Source organism: Vidua chalybeata, chromosome Z (assembly GCF_026979565.1).
Source record: "Vidua chalybeata isolate OUT-0048 chromosome Z, bVidCha1 merged haplotype, whole genome shotgun sequence".
Classification (NCBI taxonomy): domain Eukaryota; kingdom Metazoa; phylum Chordata; class Aves; order Passeriformes; family Viduidae; genus Vidua; species Vidua chalybeata.
The window spans coordinates 68,380,264-68,402,188 of record NC_071570.1 but is presented as its reverse complement, the minus strand read 5'-3'; the positions used below and the strand labels follow the sequence as shown (position 1 = coordinate 68,402,188).

At 34.4% G+C, this 21,925-nt stretch overlaps 1 protein-coding gene across 1 annotated transcript in view; it reads left to right on the top strand.

The window, feature by feature from the left end:
- Positions 1-21,925, top strand: part of CHD1 (chromodomain helicase DNA binding protein 1) — a 55,217-nt gene that overhangs the window by 24,056 nt on the left and 9,236 nt on the right. The window contains exons 8-30 of the mRNA XM_053968949.1: positions 1,839-2,064; positions 2,911-3,011; positions 3,399-3,577; positions 4,606-4,733; positions 5,307-5,523; positions 6,196-6,285; positions 7,104-7,294; positions 8,403-8,591; positions 8,905-9,067; positions 9,486-9,638; positions 10,118-10,189; positions 11,896-12,045; positions 12,634-12,782; positions 13,021-13,117; positions 13,212-13,307; positions 14,256-14,432; positions 14,613-14,773; positions 16,163-16,204; positions 16,925-17,055; positions 17,441-17,579; positions 18,294-18,444; positions 19,459-19,581; positions 19,963-20,100. Coding sequence (XP_053824924.1) covers positions 1,839-2,064; positions 2,911-3,011; positions 3,399-3,577; positions 4,606-4,733; positions 5,307-5,523; positions 6,196-6,285; positions 7,104-7,294; positions 8,403-8,591; positions 8,905-9,067; positions 9,486-9,638; positions 10,118-10,189; positions 11,896-12,045; positions 12,634-12,782; positions 13,021-13,117; positions 13,212-13,307; positions 14,256-14,432; positions 14,613-14,773; positions 16,163-16,204; positions 16,925-17,055; positions 17,441-17,579; positions 18,294-18,444; positions 19,459-19,581; positions 19,963-20,100 — 3,263 coding nt within the window. The remainder of the gene's footprint in view (positions 1-1,838; positions 2,065-2,910; positions 3,012-3,398; positions 3,578-4,605; positions 4,734-5,306; positions 5,524-6,195; positions 6,286-7,103; positions 7,295-8,402; positions 8,592-8,904; positions 9,068-9,485; positions 9,639-10,117; positions 10,190-11,895; positions 12,046-12,633; positions 12,783-13,020; positions 13,118-13,211; positions 13,308-14,255; positions 14,433-14,612; positions 14,774-16,162; positions 16,205-16,924; positions 17,056-17,440; positions 17,580-18,293; positions 18,445-19,458; positions 19,582-19,962; positions 20,101-21,925) is intronic.

Sequence of the window (21,925 nt, the reverse complement as noted above, 5' to 3'; positions counted from 1 at the left end):
TTGGCAGGTATACATTCTATTACCCCTGTTTGGTCCAAGACCCATCCAATCTGGCCTTGAACACTTACTTCCAGGCATGGTGAATCAACAGTTTCTCTGGGTGTAGCTAGGCAACCAGTTATGGTGCCTCACCTCCCTCATAGCAAAGAATTCTTCCTAATACCTAATCTCTTTCAGTTTGAAGACATTACCTCTTGTCCTACTACTATGTGCCCCTTTTTAAAGTCCCTCTCCAGCCTTCTTATAGCCTCCTTTAGGTACTAGAAGGTACTGCAAGGTCTCTCTAGAGCCTTCTCTTCTCCTGGCATAACAGCCCCAACTTTCATACCATAGGTGTTCCAGCCCTCTTTACCATATTGGTGACCTCCTCTGGATGTACTTCAGCAAGCCCACATCCTTCTTACAGTGGGGGACCCCAGAGCCTTGGATCTTCCTTTTTTCTCTTTTTCAAAAATGAGGTTTATATTTTTCCTTTTCCAGTTAGTGTGAACTTCCCTGGACCACCATGACCTCAAAGATTATGGTAGTGGCTTAGCTGTTTCATCCACTAGTTCCCTCGGGACCTGTAGATGTATCTTATCTGGTCCCATGGACTTGTGCACTTTCAGTTTCCTTAACTGGTCTCAAACCTGATCTTTTCCTGGAGTGGGTGATTCTTCCTTCTCCCATTCTCTCCCTGCCTTTGCTTCCTCTGGTGTGGCTGAGTCACTTGCTAGTGAAGACTGAGGCAAAGCAGTTGTTGAGTACCTCAGCCTGCTCCTTGTCCCAAGAAACCAGTTCTCCCATACTACTCTTAATTATCTAAACAAACACATGAAAGACCCCACCCAAATGCTGAGCCCCTTGCACTTCAGGGCTACCCTTCTCCATTAGTTATACCTGGTGTCTTAAGTTATTGACCCTTCTCAGAACTGTACTCCTCTTTCTTTCAAATTCCCTCTCCCATGCTATCCCATATCCTGCTCCAGTGTATGGTGTTACTGCTGTGGTCAAAGCCCTAGGAATAGAAAGGAACTAAGCTTCTTTAACTCTTCCTGTACAGATAATGTTGCTGCTTTTTTGGCATTGCCTCTCTGTCAGACTTTATCTGCCCCAGCAGCTTGTTGGTGTCATTTCCTTACGAACACCACTGAGATCAGCTCACTTGGTTTAGCGTTGGATGGTGGTAATGCCAGGGTTATGGGTTTGATCCGTATACAGGCTTAAGAGTTGGACTTCATGATCCTTGTGGGTCCCTCCCAGCTCAGAATATTCTGTGATTCTGTAATCTGTCCTCAACAAAATGAGCCTGCTTCCTGCTGCTAGTGTGCTGCAGCTACAATACAGTCTGTACTTAATCTGTACTTTATAATTTTTACCTCGTAAGATAACAGAAGCAGGACAAGCAACAAACTTGTTTAGGAAGAAGGAGATTTATTGCATCCCTGTTAGTAGGTTTTTCATGTCTTGAGGCTGATCAGACATAACATCAGATGTCTTTTTTATGCTCAGGGATAAGAATAGTGTAATAGAAGATGACAGGCAGAGTTAGTGTGGAGTATTCCCTAGTGACTGCTTTAAAAACCAGGAATACAAATAAATTTATCATGAGGAAAGATAAGATATTGCAGGTCTAGTGTAGAAATTTTGGTTGCTCTTTTATTCTCTTGACTACTTGTGGATGTCTTAATATATCTCCATCATAATCTTTCAAATAATAGTAATGACATGAGTGCAGTAAACATTAGTCAAGTGTATGCTCATCTAAAACTACCTCCAGTTACATTACTACATTTCTAACTGGTTAACTTATGACAATGCACATTTACTCAAGGCATATGATGTGGTTTCTTTCTCAGCCACAGGTGCTGCAACCACAATATATGCAGTTGAGGCAGATGGTGACCCAAATGCTGGATTTGAAAAATCAAAGGAGCCAGCAGAAGTACAGTATCTTATTAAATGGAAAGGTTGGTCACACATTCATAACACTTGGGAAACTGAGGAAACACTGAAGCAACAAAATGTTAAAGGAATGAAGAAACTGGACAATTACAAGAAAAAGGATCAGGAAACAAAACGATGGTGAACCTTCTTTTTTTTTATGATACTTACTTTGAAACACTATGGGTATTCTGTTGTGTTTTGAGGACATAACTTTGAGTGTCTGTGCAATGGGAAGACAAAAACTTTGAAAGTCAAAGCCCCTTTAACATGTTCCAGTAACATAATTCTCTGAATCTGGTGTGGGTGTGTGTATGTGTCTGTATGGTATAAATGGAATTTTAACAAGATGGGTACTATTTAAAAATGAACAATAAATTGTAGCTTTTGGTAGTTTTTCCGTTATACTTTGATTTGAGTTCTTCAAGAATTGCTTCAAGGATTAGTGTTTTCTTGGTGCATTAGCCATTTCAGGTTACTTTGAAGAATTCCGTTTTCTTTGCTGAAACCTGAGGTTGAAGCTTGAGAATAAAAACCATGAAGAAATACATTCATTTTAAAGTCATCTCTTTGCTGTCCAGTTTTATTAGTATGTTTAATATAATCAATGAATGCTGGTGGGATTTTTAGCAACTAATCATTAGATGGATTCTTACAGAGTGAGCCACCCTGACTACTATCCCATGAAAATAATCTGTAAACTGTACTGCTTATATGGAGACATAGCTACTACAGCTACCAGTTGTACTAGTCAAGCGGCTAACGGAGAATGCTGATTTTCAGTGATAAGTATTTTCAGTCATTAATGGTGAGGCACTTAGGCCAGATGCAGCCATTTTGTAGTAGGGATTTTAAGTTGTTCCTTCAAAAAAAACTTTCCAGGCAAGATTCATGGAATGGTTACATTCAGAGCTATAGAGTTCGTGATTTTTTTTCGTTTTAGAAGTATATGGTGTAATAAGTGTTGTGAATTAATTCCTGCTCCAGGCTGAAAAATGCTTCTCCAGAAGATGTGGAATATTACAACTGCCAGCAGGAGCTTACAGATGATCTACATAAACAATACCAGATAGTGGAAAGAATAATTGGTATGTTACAAACTTGTGGACAGAAATCAATGTCAGGGATTTATATAATATATTGTTTATTTATATAATTTATATTATTTATTTATATAATATATTTATATTTATATAATTTATATTATATATTATATATAATAATTTTATATAATAATAATTTATATATTTATATAATATATTTATATAATATATTCTCAATGCTCTTGTATTTGTAGTTAAGAAATGTAAACTATTCATATCACAAAATTTTAATCCAAAGCAAAACTTCAGGTAAAGAGAAGAGCTGTCAGGCTATCTGTATGGGTCTGGCTTCTGTTGTATTATTACCTAAAACGAATGTTTTCCTACATACAGAAGTAAAATGCTGATCAGAACTCTGGTGCATTTTTGCAGCTCATTCAAATCAGAAATCAGCTGCTGGTTATCCAGACTACTATTGTAAATGGCAAGGTCTGCCTTATTCTGAATGTAGTTGGGAAGATGGAGCTCTCATTGCCAAAAAGTTTCAGGCACGCATTGATGAGTACTTCAGCAGAAATCAATCCAAGACCACTCCCTTTAAAGATTGCAAGGTGAGTAGGTAATTTGCAGTGGATTTATAATCAGTTATACTGGGTCTGACTAGGATAGCGTTAATTTTTTTCATAGCAGCCTCTACAGTCTGTGGTTCATACTTGTGACCTAAATGGTTTTGGTAACACATATTGGCTGTTACTGAACAGTACTTGCACAGTGCCTTCTCTGTGTCCTGTTGTGTCATCCCCACCATGAGTAGGCTGGGAGGGAACACACCAGTAACAGCTGAAACCCAGCTGACCAAAGAGGTGCTTGGTGCTGTTTAATGTCTTACACAATAATAAATTGAGTGGGCTGAGCAGGGGCTGCCTGTTGCCTGGAGATTTGTTGGTCATCAGTCTGCTGGTGAATTGATGTGTCACTCAGCATTCTGTCACATGTGGGATTTTCTTCCAACGAGTTTTTTTGTTTTGATTGGGTGGGTGTTTTTCTTTCACCCAGTAGGCTCCTTATTTTGACCCACAATTTTTTTCTGATTTTTACCTTTTCATTTCTCTCTCTTGTCCCTCTAGGGTGGGAAGTGAGTAAGTAGTTGGGTAGCAGCTTGGCTCCTGGCCAAGTTCAAGCTGCCACATCAGTTGCAATAGTAAAAATGTGATTTTTTTTTTTTTTAATCCAATTATCAAATACATATTATAATTTTTTTGAAAGTTTTTTTCAGAATACCAATAATAATGTATAGTAGGATGTATGGACAATACCACTATTGAGAGGAGCTGTTGTAGATGCCAGTCCCCTGCATTTTTATTAGCATTCAGAAATGGATTTGTTTAGTACTGTAGTTTATTTTAAAAGAAAACTGAGTGAGTTAATGGCACTCATGCTGTGACATTTAGATTGGTAATCAAACTAGTTTCAACTTGCTAATTACTTGGTGTTTTTATATGGCCTGGCTTACATTGATAGATAAAAACTAGAGTTGATGAGCTAGTAAATACCTCCTGTTACTTTTTCTTTAGGAAGATCTTTTCGTAATTTCAGTTACAGTTCAATCATTGACTGATGATCAATTTGCTTTTCACAGGTTCTAAAACAAAGGCCACGGTTTGTTGCACTAAAAAAACAACCATCTTACATTGGAGGACACGAAAGTTTAGAGTTAAGAGATTATCAATTAAATGGGTTGAATTGGCTTGCTCACTCATGGTGCAAGTAAGGAGTCTCAATTTTGTTTGTAAATTGCAAGCATTTGTAAAGTATTGAAATGGTTTTTTCTGTTGAGTGGTTTGGTTGTTTTTTTTTTAGTTGGAAACTTTCATACTGTAAGCTAAAAGTAGAGGTCTGAAGGGACTGGTTTTGCTCTAAGTAATACTAAAATTATAATTTTATGGTCATTCTCAATAAAAAACAGCTAAGATGTGTCATTACTTTGCTTTTAGTTTCAATGGAATAAGAAATATTTTTAAAACAACCAACAGACCTAAAACAGTAAAATGAGAAAAGCCAAACAAATATTTATGGAATTTCAACATTAGTGTTAAAATTTTAAAATTTGACTCAGGAGGACTACTTGCAACCTTTTTGTTAATTCAGGGGGGTAGGAGGGATTGGAAATATTTTTATGGAAAAACAATGTAAATAAATGTCTTCAAAACGTGTAGTAGAAAACTGTTATGATTGGGTTTTATGCTCAAAAGATGATGATTTCTTTTTATCCAAACCTTTTCCATCTCCGCATGTCTTCTAAATAGCTTTATTTCCTTTTTTTTTTTTTTTTTTTTTTAGAGGGAATAGCTGTATTCTCGCAGATGAAATGGGTCTGGGTAAAACAATACAAACAATTTCTTTTCTGAACTACCTGTTTCACGAGCATCAGTTGTATGGGCCTTTTTTGTTGGTTGTGCCACTTTCTACCTTGACATCTTGGCAAAGAGAGATTCAAACCTGGGCTCCTCAGATGAATGCTGTAGTTTACTTAGGAGACATAACTAGTAGAAATATGGTGAGTATTTCTTCTTGTCATTGGGAAGTCTTGTACATAAACAAAACATACTTCTTATTTTTATCATCTGCATATCTCAAATATTTTGGTTGGGACTGAGCAAATATTTGCTGAAGCCCGATGTTTTTAAATGTGAATTGAAAGCTTGGATTTTGATCTCATGTAACTGTGTGTGAGAGATTTCCTTTCTGCTTAATAGTGGACAGAATTAAAAATTTTGTCTTGCATTTGAAAACCAGCTATCTTCTCCCATGTGATTATTTAGGTGGATACAGTGAAAATAAGTATGTAAGAAAGCCTAAGTATATAAGCCTAAGTATATAAGAAGTATATAAGTATATAAGAAAGATCTTACTTTATTTCCTGAATGGTTGTTGGTTTGTTAATGTTATTAATCCTACCTATTAAAGTAAAAAGTTCTTGTGTGTTATAAATGTGTATGTGTCTATATATAGTATGCATGTGCATGTGTACATATTTATGTATAAAAATGTATATATGTTTATATATTTATATATTGTATATATATAAATGTTATATATGTGTGTGTTTTCCATCTGTTCTGTTGTAATATTGTTTTATGTGAGTAAATATCTACATTGTTGCAGTATTAGATTCCAGTCAGCAAGACCTTTTTTCTGCAGCTTACAGTTTACTTGTTTCTTTTTGTAGATAAGAACTCATGAATGGATGCATCCACAGACGAAACGATTGAAATTTAACATACTCTTAACAACATATGAAATTTTGCTAAAGGATAAGGTAATTGCCCTTCTGTGGGGAAACAAAAATAATTTCCCCAGTGTAGAATAATTCTCTTTAGATCTGCATATTTATGGCCCATTGAATTTATGGAGAGTGATTGTTTTTGCTTTTGAAAGTATGATGGTGTGTAGTTTGGGGTTTTGGTTTTTGTTGCTTGAGGGGGCTTTTCTTATTTTAAGCACTTCTGGATTTTACATACATGTGGTGACACTTTCAGCCTTTCCCATTTTGTGAGGTGGGTAACACTTAATTTTCTTCAGTTTCCTTGAGAAGTGTCATTGCTGTAATGATCTACTCTCAGCTTCATGCTCTACTTCTTTGCAGACCATCATCAAGAAACTGAAACAGAACCTTAATCCCAAATATGATGCAAAACTAGGAAATCCCATATAGTTTTTTGGTGATATTCTGCATACAGAAGTGATAGCACACAGAGTTATTGTTAATACTTCTTACAGTATGTGGAAATTGATACAGATATTCAAGAAGCACTTGACTTTGTTTATTTCATTTGTTTGTATGGGAAGAAGTCAATCATGATTTTTTTTTCCTGCTATGTTAAAAAAATGTGGGTCAGACTTATGGGCATTTTTTAAAATAATAAATTGAATTTATGTTTTCTTAGGGTGACTACACCACTTTGCATTGAACCTGGCAAATGTAAAAGCCCTAATTAGTACTAAAAACATATAGCTATTATTTTTTTAAAATAAACCAAGAAGTGATCGGGTTTATAGCTTGTTTATATTATGTGGCAAATCATGTAACATGTTGATTTGAATAATATTTCCCCCATTCTCCATTTCCTTTTCAAGTCATTCCTTGGTGGTCTGAATTGGGCATTCATAGGAGTTGATGAAGCTCATCGTTTAAAAAATGACGACTCTCTTCTGTACAAAACCTTAATAGACTTCAAGTCTAACCATCGTCTTCTTATTACTGGAACCCCTCTGCAAAACTCTCTCAAAGAGCTTTGGTCTCTACTCCACTTCATCATGCCAGAAAAGTAAGAAAGAATTTTTGTTAAGTTTTTTATGGCAAAGTAGTGTAGTGATGTGAGAATCAGTAGAAGTAGAGAATTGTACTGAAAGATAGCTGAAATATCCTACATAAAGTAAATGCATATATCTTTCGATGCTGCTTTAAGTAAGTAATGCTGGTAGCAGATGTCACCTTTTCCCATTTTAGCAGTGCGCAAAAGAGATGGATTGATGTATGGGTCAGAACCTGGGAAAAAGGCTTCATCTTAGCCTAAGAGAAAAACCATATAGATTTGCTTTGGGGGAAGAAGAATTAAATTTTTCATATGTTTAGTAGTATTGATGAAAACAAATTTGTGTCAAGATGCCAAATACCCTGTAATTCAATCAAATACCTGGTTTTCCTGTGTGTTTTGCATATAGTAAGCTTATTGCATTGGCCTGATTTTGTACTGACTTGTTTAAGCCTAAGGTAAACTGGAGGTCATGTGTGAAGGCACATGTTACTGTCAGACATCCCAAGTCTGACAGTAAATCCCAAGCACCATAGCTCTGTTTAGTTTGAGCTGTGGCTTATACAGGACATTACAAGCAACATTACAAGCAAAGCCACTGAGGTTGGGTAGCCATTATTCATTTGCTTGATTATAAATGCCATTCTCCAAGTCTATTAGTACAGACAATAGCTACACATTAGCTAGACTGTACAAGCTGCGAGACACATTTTAGGTATATTCTTGTTCTCTTGTATACCCTCTGGACATGGAGCTAGCTTTTTATGCTGTCTTGATAAAATATAATAATGGACTTTTCTGCAGCCATCTGGACAGGTGTCCTTGCAGAAAAAGAAAAACATTGAATTTCCATTGTGGAATCAGAAGGTTTCATTCTGTGGACATTTTTGGAAAATTCCATTCTTCTATTTACAGACACAGTATCTGGGATTTCTTGGGAGATGAACATTCAGAAATGGGATGAAACAGAAGGGAGTGGGGAAGAAATCTGAATGTATATGTGGTTTTTTGGTATATGTATATATATGTTCTGTGTCTGTGATACGTTTCTTCCTGAATTTTGCTTCATCAGGGTGTTCATAGTACGTCATTGTTTTGCGCTTACTTTTTTATGTTGAAGGTTTTCTTCATGGGAAGATTTTGAAGAGGAGCATGGCAAAGGGAGAGAATATGGTTATGCAAGTCTCCACAAAGAACTTGAACCATTTCTACTGAGAAGAGTTAAAAAAGATGTAGAAAAGTCTTTACCTGCTAAAGTTGAGCAAATTCTGAGGATGGAAATGAGTGCATTGCAGAAGCAGTACTACAAGTGTGTACCAACTCTGTATATTCTGCTGTTTCCGTGATATGTTTATGTACAATTTACTGAATTAGAGTGGTTTGTATACTGTATGGAAGTTGAGGCTTCAATAGGGTTTCACAGCAATAAAATTCTGTGAAGCAAGGGCTCAGGAATTGCATTGGTCTAATGTCTATTTATGTAGTTTCTTTTTCTTTTGGCATATTGATAGACTCTTTTGGGAGATGTTTTTTTCTTTAGCTTGTTCATATTTTGACAGCTGCATCTGTCTTACTTCCACATATGGTTAGAAGTTGCTAATATTGTGCATCTTATTTCATAGGTGGATTTTAACCAGGAATTATAAAGCCCTTAGCAAAGGTTCAAAAGGCAGTACCTCAGGCTTTTTGAACATCATGATGGAACTCAAGAAGTGTTGCAACCATTGCTACCTCATTAAACCACCAGATGATAATGAATTCTATAATAAACAGGAGGCCTTACAGGTAGTGTCACTTTTTAATGAAAAAAAATGAAAGAGAGGTTTTACATCTGTAGTTTTCACAGAATTTTATAGTTCTTTAGCAGTTCATTAGTTCTTACTGAAGTATATTAAGGAAAAACAGGTTTTCCACAAAACGTGCATCTTGGGTTTTTACAGTGAAGTATTTTTTTAATCTTAATTGGAACTGAATAATTGACATAGAATTGAGTAAATTAATATGCCCAGTTCTAATTACATATTATTGTATGGATGTTTTAAATGTTGTAAAATTCTTCAGGAATGTCAGAATTTGCTTTTTATTTTTCTGCCCACAGTAACAGAAAGAAAAGCAAACCTCAGGTAGATGTCCAGCATACCCCCAGTGCGTATTAGTGTTGAGATTAATTTATTTTGCAATGTGTGTTTCTTGGTTTTTGTAGCATTTAATACGTAGCAGCGGGAAACTAATCCTTCTTGACAAGTTACTGATTCGTCTGCGAGAACGTGGCAACAGAGTCCTGATTTTCTCACAGATGGTAAGGATGCTGGACATCCTGGCAGAATATCTGAAATATCGTCAGTTTCCATTTCAGGTAAGAAACTTGCTGGTAATAGCAGCTAAGAAGCTTTGATCTTGAATATTAAATTTTTTTTTCTTTACTGTGAGGGTGTCAGTGCACTTGAACAGGTTTTCCACAGGCTGTGAAATTTCTTGTTGAGGTAAAAAAAATATTTGAACATGACCTTGAGCAGTATGCTCAGGAAGGTCCGTGCCTGAGTAGGGGATTTAGACAAGACGACCTTCAGCAGTCCCGTTCAGCTTTGTTTGTGATTATGTGACCTTTACCCCTTTATTTAAAAAAACGTGGATGAAAATGTCTTCTTTTTCTAGAAGGGGACTGGCTCTATGATAAATGTTATTTTGAAGTGAACCAGATAAATTAAAAATTATGTTAGCTGTTTATTTACTTTTTTCCCTTCACATAACAGTTTGACAACTGGCAATTGAAGTTGCTCTGATACTGAATACAGTATAAAATTACTTTTTAACTGTAGTTCTCAATCTCTCTAGAGACTTGATGGATCAATAAAAGGGGAATTGAGGAAACAAGCACTGGATCATTTTAATGCAGAAGGATCAGAGGTACAGTATTTTTTTTCCTGGGGAATCTGTTTTATTTTTTCCCAAGTACCAAAAGACATTGCACAAAAACGGAGAGCTGAAAAAAGTGAGGAATATATCAATAAGGTTGGAAATTCTTTGCTACTGCCTAGAGTATAAGGTTTATATAATGTTTTTTTTTTAAGAAGATGTTAAGTAGAATATGCATAAATTAGAGAAGTAGTAGCTGATTGCTCCATAAATGGTGCAGAATTTTAACCCCAGCTTTGTTCCTCTGTAGAATTTAGTAATATTTACAAAAGTGCTGAACTTAAGCAGTTAGTATCCAAAAATCCTTTGGCAATGGGCAGAACTAACTTCATATGTCTTTGCACAATCAATCATATTTTACTTGTTTCAAATACAATTCCTGTTATCTTCATTTGTTGACACCTGTTACATTGCTGTGGAACAAATAGTAAAATACTGATTTGTAGCAAAGAATTGCTACAGGTTGCTCACAAAGAATTGTGAGCAACCTGTGAGTAGGTAGGCATCTGTTACAATTCTTTAGATTCTGAACTGGAATATTTGTACCTTATTTAGCACTCCTATTAGGCACATCATTCCATACAATTGGATCAGTTTAAATCTTTTGTCCTACTTTCAGATTTGAGGGAAAAGAGGTTGGTTGGTCATTGATTTTGGTTCAGTTTAATTGATATTTGAAGATAGCATTTGCTAGTTGCTCCTGAGCTTGTTTCTGCTTTGTGGAGAGAGAAGGACCAAACTCCATGTTAAATACAAAAATTAACTCTCTTTCAAATTTCTTTCATAGACATTGTTGACGTTTTCTGAAATCTTAGCAGTTAGACTGTACATTTTTTGAGATGAAGAAGAATTTATGCATTTCTATAATTGAGGCTAACTCTGCATTTGTGCGGCATGAAGAAGAATGCTCTCAGTTTTATTTTTTATTTCCTAAAATTTCATAATATTTTGGGGTGGGTTTTGTAGAGTTTTTGTATAACTGAGCTACAGGCTACCTGGAAATCTTTAACACAATTCTCAGGACTCTTTCCTTATTGTACTGGTTGCTGTTTCCTGTAACTACTGAAAATTGGTTTCATTGGGGATTTTTAACCTGCTTTACTTTAGCTTGGATTTCATATGTTGTTTTTTGCATGTCTCAATATCCTTCTACAGTATTTCATAGTTACGAAAGACTGATTCAGTAAATTTATATTGCCTATGGGGTTTTTTCTCCTTGCTGCTTACCTGTTTTCATATTGTACATGAATATGCTGAGCAGCATTGAACTTGGGAGAAGACTTTTGCTTCTGTCTCTTAATCGGTTATGTGTAGGCTCAAGTGCTTTATCTGCTCTGACATGACTGTTTAGCCTTCCAGGGCTTGGGGCAGGGAGGGTGGGAGAGGGTTTTTGTAACATTAAAGGCTTTGACAGTAAGATTTGGTATTTTTTTGGCCAGTCTGGTTTTGTTGGGATGTCTTGCTCAGTGATCATCATCTAGAACATTGCTTCCTTTAAACTTACTTGAGAAGTCAGTAACTTTATGAAAGAAATTGGTAATCAGCGTTTGCTTTATATTTAAAGAAGCTTTAAGCATAGAGCAATTACGGATTTGGTAGCACCACATACTGCATAAAGTAAATTGTAAAGTATGTTGGTTCCCTTAGGAATAGTACAAGTATTGTATATAAAACTATTTCCTACTTTATGATTTCAGGACTTCTGCTTTTTACTGTCTACCAGAGCTGGAGGATTAGGTATCAACTTGGCATCTGCTGATACGGTGGTTATATTTGATTCTGACTGGAATCCACAGAATGATCTGCAAGCACAGGCTAGAGCACATAGAATTGGACAGAAGAAACAGGTAAACACACTCAGTTTAAGCTCCAGACCTGAAAGACAGTTCCATACATCAGCTATCTACTCTCTGTCTGCACCATTCAGTCCTCTTGTATTTTTGAGTATAACTAATACTTTCTTCATATCTCCAGAAGTGTTAGTAATGCTAATTTCTTTTTTCCTAAGTCTCCATAGAGGAAGAAATAATATGGCAGCTGTGGTATTTGGGTGGGGGAGGGAGAAGAGTTGTCAACTTGTCTGTCTTACATTCATTGGTATGATGTCATTATACAAAATAACTGCTACATCAGGCACATCTCCAATGTATAAATATTCTAGTTCTCAAGAGGATTCTTTCCTTCTTACAGAAGACATACAGTAATAATTAGAAATATGACATTATTGCCTCTGTCAATGCTTCTGCCAAGTCACTGAAGTTTATAAAGAAAGGTCTAAGACGATTTATTAGAGCTTTTCAAAACATTTTTGTAAAGACTGTGGTAATGTGATTAAATTAGTATTTTATATTTGAAACCCATGAAAAAATGCAGAAGTTCGTAATGAAGACTGAGATTTCTGCTTTTAAAATTTTTTATTTTTTAAATACACACAGGTTAATATTTATCGACTAGTCACAAAAGGATCGGTAGAAGAAGATATTCTTGAACGAGCCAAGAAAAAGATGGTGTTAGATCATTTAGTAATTCAGAGAATGGACACTACAGGGAAAACTGTGTTACATACAGGCTCTACTCCTTCAAGGTACCTTTGTGTTTGTTTCTATCCCAACATACCCGTAAGAATATTTCAATTGTAAATGAAAGGCAAAACAGAAGATGCAAAGTCTTTGTAGATTTTTATTTGCATAATAAATACACATCTCAAATATATGAAGAGTTTATATTTAACAGTAAGAACAAAGCTTAATTGACTAATGATTATAGAAAACTTTTCCAAGTTAGAAGTTGAAATGTTTTTCCTGAAACATCATTTATTTCAGCTCAACACCTTTTAATAAGGAGGAGTTGTCGGCAATTTTGAAGTTTGGTGCTGAGGAACTTTTTAAAGAACCTGAAGGGGAAGAACAGGAGCCTCAAGTAAGTACCACTTCTGGACTAGGTAGATAAAACATATGAAAATATGTATGAATTATTTAATTGTAAAGAGAAACTTCCTTTTTTTTATCCTCAGGAAATGGATATAGATGAAATATTGAAGAGGGCTGAAACTCGGGAAAATGAGCCAGGTCCATTAACTGTAGGAGATGAGTTGCTTTCGCAGTTCAAGGTATGACTCTGTTCCCTCCTTCCTTGCCATAATTATACTTCCCTTTTTAAACAGTACTATTTCACTTATATACATATATCTTTTAATTCTTCAGAAATAGATGCCTCAGTAAGTCAACTCCATATCACTTTCTAGTAAAATGGTTTTTTGCCTATGCATGATACCTTACCATCAGTATAAACAATTAAAAATATATTATATGTTTTGATAATAAAATGAAATGTATTTATGAATGTGTTAATGATTAGAGTTTTAATTTTGTGTTTTATTTACTGCCTTTGTTATTAAGCAGCTATAGTATCAATAAATGCCATGTGTTCTTTGTGTTTTCTTAGCTGATCATTTCTCCAAGTTGCTTTTAGCCCCAAAGTAAACTTGGAATGCCAGGTATTTTTGTGTTACCAGTTAAACATACTATGTGTTAAAAAAAAAAAATAAAGGGAAAAAAGTAGAGTGTGATATATTTGTTTAGTTCAGAAGATTATTAAATAGCTCTTCTGCTAATCACTTATTCATAACATATTTTGATATCTGCATTGTATTAATGTTTGGTTAATTTTATATTATTATAGTTTCACATTAAATCAGGCATTTAAATGTTGTTAGCCCTATTTGGAAGGAAGTTAAACCACAATCATAGAGGTGTGTGGGGTGTGATTCTCCTTGTATCTCTTCTTAGCCCATGCTGAAAGGAGTCTGTCTTTCCTAAATGAATAACAGTCTCATTAGAGACTGTTTCATGAAACATTTTGATTTTATAAATTTAATATATATCTTATAAAACAATAGCATATATATAAATAGATAAAACATGTAAATATTATATGTATAAATGCATAAAATATGTGATCTGTAACCTTGTTTTCCTTAAATACTAGTTGACTCATTTTTGTTTATTTTTTTGTGTCATGTATTGACTTGATGAAAATGTACATTTTGATGTACAAGGTGGCCAACTTCTCCAATATGGATGAAGATGATATTGAACTGGAACCAGAAAGAAATTCAAGAAATTGGGAAGAAATCATTCCAGAGGTCCAGAGGCGAAGAATAGAAGAGGAGGAAAGACAAAAAGAACTTGAAGAAATATACATGCTTCCAAGAATGAGGAACTGTGCAAAACAGGTGTCTCTTGATTTTGACTGAATTGTAGTTCTGTGTTTCTTTTGGTGTGGTTTGCTGCTTTTGGAGTTTGGGTTTGGTGTTTTTTTTTTTTTTCCCTTTTATGCACACCTTTTTTTGACAGAGCAGGTAAAACTTGCTTATATTTGTTACTTACATAGCTTGCTTGCTCTGGAATTCCAGATTAGCTTCAATGGCTGTGAAGGGAGACGCAGTAGGAGTAGAAGATACTCTGGATCTGATAGTGACTCCACCTCAGAAAGAAAAAGGCCAAAAAAACGTGGAAGACCACGAACTATTCCTCGAGAAAACATTAAAGGATTTAGTGATGCAGAGATAAGGCGGTAAGATATAGGAGGACATGCATATTTAAAGGAACAAGAAATTACGATTATTTTTATTAAAAATATTATTATTAGTCTGGAAACTACAGCTGGTAATCTGTTTTTCGTGGAGTTGTTTGAAATCTTTTTATTCTAGACATTTAATGTTTTTACCTTGTGGTGCTGACATAGTGAACAATTATAGCAAGAATTTTGAACCCATTTTAACGGGTTCAAATAAAAATCTACAAATTAGGTTTGAAAAATATGCATGATTGGTTTAAATTTTTTAGTTCCTGCAGCCTATGAAGACAGTAATTTCACTGAATAATTACTGACAGTAATTATTTTTACAAGGGGTGAACTTTCCTTTAAAAAGAAATAAGCAAAATAATCTGGTTTCCACCAATTTCTCTAAAACCTGCTGGGCTCAAAGACTGTTACATCTATTTGGTGACAAGTGAAATAATCTGATAGGATTTTGTTTTCTTTTTAAACTTCTTGGCACTATAATTGAATTGTTAAATCCTGCTTTTTTAAAACTAAGAAAATATAAAATCCTATTTGAAACTTGTATTATCATTGGTCCCTTATGTATATGCTAAATATTTGCTGAAGTATTGTTTTGGCAGGAGGAGGAATTCTTTTGATTAGCTTTTTTGGGTTTGTGATATACTACTTTGCTTCTGAAATTGAAGTGTGCGTGTTTTCCCAAATTGCTGTAAAGTCTTCAGAGTATTTTTTTAGAGGAATAACTTCAAAGATCCTTTTTGGCTTGCTATCTCATCTAACAGCGAGGCAAATTGGTACTTTTTTCAAGCCTATTCTTCTGCTTGAACAAGCAGTTTCGTTGTTGAGGAAGTTTACTTTCTTCTTCTCTTTTTTTTTTTTAATTTTATTTTTTAAAGTCTTTTAAAATTATTATTTCTGTTTCATTTCCTTTCTCCTCCAAGTATCTCTAGTTTCTTTCCATTGCTTAGATATTTGAACAGAAAATATCTTTCATGTTATTTTCCTAAATCTTCCAATTACCTGTTGGAGATTGCTCTTTTTAATAACAGTATAACTATACATAACATGATCTCTGAAATCTTCATTTACTGTAAGTCCACATTCATTTTTCATTTTTAGATATATACAGCTGTGGAATCCTCAGTCTTGTGAAATTAATAAAGTGATTTCTGAAATAAACTATATCTTCTATTGTTTTATTTATATCAGTTATTAAACCCATAAAATTGATTTTTTGAGTTATCTGAATATATGAAGCTGCTTTACTCTCTCTGTCCTTTTTTCCCACATTGTCCACATAGCATTATACTAAGATTAACAATTGTATCAATGCAACTTTAAAGCAGATGTTATTTGTTAAGCATATACTTGAGTGGTAAAATTATTTTCTGTTACTAGGTTTATCAAGAGTTACAAGAAATTTGGTGGCCCTCTCGAGAGGTAAAGTTGTTTGATTATTATTTGTGTTGCAACTTGGAATCTCTTTTTTTATATAAGTTAGAATGTACCATGAAACTTTAGGCAGTAGGGGAAATATATCATCTTGAATATAGTGTGACTTTAGTGTAGTATCTTCCATTTCTTCATGTATGGTATTTGTGCAGACAGCCACACAACAGACTGCCATTTGGAGGAACACATCCTTTATATTTATCTGCTGACTTGTTTGCTCTTCATTGGTGATAATCATTCACTTGTCATGTTTGATAAGCCTATTGAAAGCCTATCAGTTTATTCACTCTGTTAAAAGTTAGTTTTGCATTTTACATATTGTCAGTTGTCATTTTTAAGCATCTTTCATTATTCCTATTTTAAGAAAAAGTTCCCATCCTTAAGAATATTAATCCTTAGAAATATTTAAAGTGCATATGATCATATGATACATATATGTACGTATGATTTAATGATTCATTTCCTTTTCTAAAGCAATGTGCAATAATTTAACACTAGGGTTAGGGGGTTCTTTACAGTTCTTGTTTTATTGTCCTCATACGTAAATAATTTAGGGTCTTTTTTCTTGGATCAAAATTATACACTAAATAGAAACCACAGCTGACTGCTAACTTACGCGATCATTTATTTTGTTTTGAAGTCTGAAGGAATCATTCACAACAGACAAATTTTCAGAGTTGCAAAAATTAGTCTTTTTTTTTATTACAGGTTAGATGCTGTAGCTAGAGATGCTGAGCTAGTTGATAAATCAGAGACAGATCTCAGACGTTTGGGAGAGCTTGTACATAATGGATGCATTAAAGCCCTAAAGGACAATTCATCTGGACAAGAAAGAGCAGGTACAGTATTCAGGGGGCTTGAGAGGACAGTGAAAAATGACAAGAAGAATGAATTACTCTTGCATTCTGATTATAACAGAAAACAATTTTGTTGGGAAACATGAACAAAAATGTTAGGAAGCATTCTGGATAATTTAAAAAAACCCAGGGTTATAGTAAGGTAACTTTTTTCCCTTTCCATGTGTGACTTAACACTGAAAAATGAAATAGATTTTTGATTTGCAGTGAAATTTAGATGTCCTGTTATGTAGGGACTTTCCAATTCTGAAGCATTTAATTCAACCATTTGGTCAACAAAAGGTGATGTGATATAATTGTTTCTTTACATTTTTCTGATGTTATTTGTAAAGGTAAATATTTTAATAGTGTTGTCATTTATTTTAAGGAGGTAGACTTGGGAAGGTTAAAGGCCCAACATTCCGAATCTCAGGAGTGCAAGTAAATGCAAAGTTAGTAATCTCTCATGAAGAAGAGTTGGCACCATTGCACAAATCCATTCCTTCAGATCCAGAAGAAAGAAAAAGGTACTGATTTTTGCATATTTTTAAGGGAATAGTAATGCAGAAAACTTCTCAAGTCTTATTAGCTTTTCTTTTTTTTTTGCAATTTGGACTCGAACACTCTATTAAAAGCATTGTCCCACTATTCCTTTTAAGAAGTGGCAGCAGTAACCTGCTCCACAGCTGTACTTAGTTTTTTTTTTCCTTTGCCACAGAAGCCAGTAACAGCTTTAACTTGTCAATTGTATTCACTGTGAACTGTGTTCAAACAGTGTTCAATAATTAGGACTAGAATTCAGTCTTGCTGACGAGCTAAATGTGTCATCTCTGCTTGAGAGGAGTATCAAAGTGCAGCAGTAGTTGTTCCTACCCTCTAAACTTGCTATGTAGTGTATTGCAGTTCCTAAACTATCCACTTAGAACATTTGGATGATGATTTTTGCTTTTATTCATGGCTAGCAAATTCTGTCACACAGCTCATGGCTACAGACAGATGTCTGTTCTTCATATTTTAGTCTTCATCAGCTTTAAAACACATTCCAGTGCTGATTTCAATAACTGTTTTATAGAAATACTAAGAAAATATTATTATAAATATTTGGATTAATTTCTTAAATTTACCAGCATCTCGGCAGAGAAAATAAATCTAGTTACATTACCTTTAGTATGATCTCTTCTCCCTCGCTAAATTTCAGATGTAAAAATCATGTATTTTTCTTTCTAATATATTTCTTCTAGATATGTCATCCCATGCCACACTAAGGCAGCTCATTTTGATATAGATTGGGGTAAGGAAGATGATTCCAATTTGTTGATAGGCATCTATGAATATGGTTATGGCAGCTGGGAAATGATAAAAATGGATCCTGATCTCAGTTTGACACAGAAGGTATGTCATTACAATAGTTTATCAAAGACTATTTGCTTAGGTATTGATGCTGCTAAGTAGTGTTACTGAAAGAGCTTATTTTATGATAAATGAAATTGCATAAACATTATATGTCAGTTGTACTTTATACATAATTCATATCCTCCTCGTGGTATATTACTAGATTTTGGGGTCTTGAGTATTTCTTTTGAAGCATGCATTCTTGCAGTCAGTTGTGTTTTCATATTCTTACGTGGTTGGCCCTATGTCATTTGATGTTTTTCTTCAGTCTTTTCCTTCTTTACTTCAGATGTTCTGATTTTGTTAATTTTGTGTTCTCAATCTTTGGAGAAGGGAGGTTTTTCTAGAGATTTAATTTAGTTTCTTCATCCCCGCTTAATCCCCAGGTTCTTAGTTGAAGCTGTCTTCCACTCCCACATAGAGAGTAGCTGTACTGGAATTAGTGCAATAACTTCTTAGCAATAGTGAGCAGCAGATACTGAGAAAAAGCCTGGGGTGAAGTAAACTTTGTGACAGTGCCAACAACCTATAGCTTTGGGATTTGAGAAGCCAGATTTGTGTCCAAATTTGGTTAGTAATAATTCCTACTCCTGCCTTTCATTAATTTGTCTGGCTTTTGAAACCATGTATTTGTATTGTTGGCAGCTGCATTTAGAAGATGAATGAGTCAGAGCCAGGAGTTCTGTGACTGACTGGTATAGGTGCCCATAATTTCTTAGATGAAATATCAGAGTGGAGTCAGAAATCTGAGGCTTGTTTCTTGAGTTGGTTTTAAACTTTGAGGCAATTTCCAAGACTCTGCATTGGTTGGTTGCATTGGTTTAATTGGAGAGAAATTAAAACTTTATGAAATTCTACTTTGCTTTAAACGTTCTGATGTATTTACAAGGTATAGTTGGAGTGGATTGTTTGCCATGTCCTTTTGCACAGCTTTTTCTGTTCTGTGTGCTCCAGGCTAACATCTGAAATTGATCATCTGTACTCACAGCTGTGATGCTACCATTTTCTCCTCAGATTTTGCCTGATGATCCAGATAAGAAACCCCAGGCAAAGCAGTTACAGACCCGTGCAGACTACCTCATTAAATTACTGAATAAAGACCTTGCGAGGAAGGAAGCACAAAGGCTTGCTGGAGCAGTAAGTAAAATGTGGCATTCATTAATAAGGTAAAACAATATGCTTACTGGCATGTCACCCAATCCTTTTCATTTTTTAGTTCTGCACTTTTAATTTGTGTAGTATTACTCTATTGCTAATTGTAGGACATAAGACGAACTCAGGATATTAATTGCAAGTTTCATATTGTATTATTCTTTTATTATTTGTGTGTATTCTCTACTGTTGCACTAAATTCTGTCTCCAGTTCAGTTCTGTCTCCAGAGTAAAGTGGTGGTCATTAGTGGCAAGAAATAAAATAAAAGGAACCCTCTCTTTGATGTAAAACCAAATCTTATTTTGCAAATATAGTGCAAGGATGCTTGTCAGTTGACATGATTAAAGAGATCAATTTGCATTCAGGGCAATTCAAAGAGGAGGAAAACAAGAACTAAGAAGAATAAGGTGCTAAAGGCTGCAAAATTAAAAGAAGAAATAAAAAGTGATTCTTCACCACAGCCCTCAGAAAAATCTGATGAAGATGATGATGAGAATAACAAGGTGAGCATTTTTCACACAGTAAAGATACTCACCATACATTCAGTTCTTCCTGTTAGTATCAATTTGTATTTAATCTTCTGCTCAGGTTAATAAAATGAAAACACCTGAATGTCATCCTTTTCCCACTACAACTCCCCACTTCCCTATGGCCACTACAACTGATGTTGCATCAGTACAAGCAAATGGAAGACTGTATCTCTTTCAGTTTGATAAATATTAATAATATTAATAATTAATTAATAACATTTAATAAATATTAATAAGTAAGGAATTCTGAGTTTTACAAATAGTTACTAAAATATTATAGACTAATTACTAGTGACATTGTTCAGTTTCAACATTTTTTTTTAAAGCATTAACCCTGTATTTGCTAGAATTGCAAATCACAGTTGTAAAACTACTGGATTTTGCTCATGTGTTACTACTACTGGTAATGATTCTTAAGGTAAAGGCTTTTTCATTGAGGCTGAGAAAAATATTAACAAGCTCAATTAGAATGAACAGCATAAAAAATTGTATTTCAAGACTTGCATATGAAAGCTCGGATATACATCATGGCTCTCATTTTTCAGAAAGACTATTTAACCTTGTTGGGTTTTTTTACTTCTGATTATTAATTTTGGTATTATGCTTTTGTAGTGTCTTCTTATTTTTGTTGTTTATCACATAGCAAAATCACTACACATAAAAATTTAGGGTCATGTCACAGCTAATTTGAAAGCACTTGAAATAAGTCACTGCAATTCTATAACCAGTTAAATACTCTCTACTTGGTTTAAAGCAAACAGTTACAAGCCATTGTAATTGTCAACTTGTTCTAAAAGAAAAAATACTTACGGAAATACATAGTTAAAATTAGCATTAGAAAAGCCATGATAAATCTATGAAATAATAGTAAATTTTAATCACTCTTTCAGTGTATGTATTTAAATTGTACTATAAAGAATAAAATGTGAAGCCAGCAATAAAAAAAAAAAATTCAATGTAGACTGCCTTGTGTTTATAGCTACAATAATCTGCCTGAAATGTAAGACTAAGACATGTAAATGTTGCCACAGTTCCCAGTACATTAATGGGGACAACTGAACCCTAAAACTAAGCAAATTATTTGTTCAGACTACTTTAAAAATGAGTGCTTGTCTTCATCTCCACTCAAAAGAGAAGGCACTGCCATCAGTTGATGGACTTAACTATATTTTGGGAAACTGCCTCGAATGCTGTCCTCTCTGTTAACAGCAGGTACTCATCACTTCAATTTTTGGACACTGAATAACAATTGCCTTGCTGAAAACTGAACTGTATACTACAACCTTCGTAAACTATTGGCTTTAGCTACTTAGATTCCATACTGTGTGCAGTATTTAAAACTTACCTATTTTACTGCTAGAAGAAAAGTTTTTAAATAATTGGATTTTTTGCTAGAAAGTTTTCATGATACCTAGACATGAAACCTAGTCCTGGCTGAGCTCGTAACTTCATACCTCTTATAAGTAACTTGTTCGAGTAATAAGCAGTCTTTCATCTGGTTTTTATGCAACAGATAAGCAGTTTTTGTATGTGCCTTTCTGGAATGTTCAAATAAATTCAAACATGATAATGATTCTTCCATCTGTATTATAATAATACTTTATAGTATTTTTCTGTGTCTGAAAGGATAATCGTTTCGATCTCAGACTTTCTCAGTGAATATTATACAGAGCAGCGAGTAATACTTTGTTCACCTCCAAACCGTTAAATGGGCACATAACAGCAAATCTGTAATTAAAAATTTTTTTAAAGCTTAGTAAAATGAAGAGTTCTGGAAAAGAGAAAACTGGGATTCTGT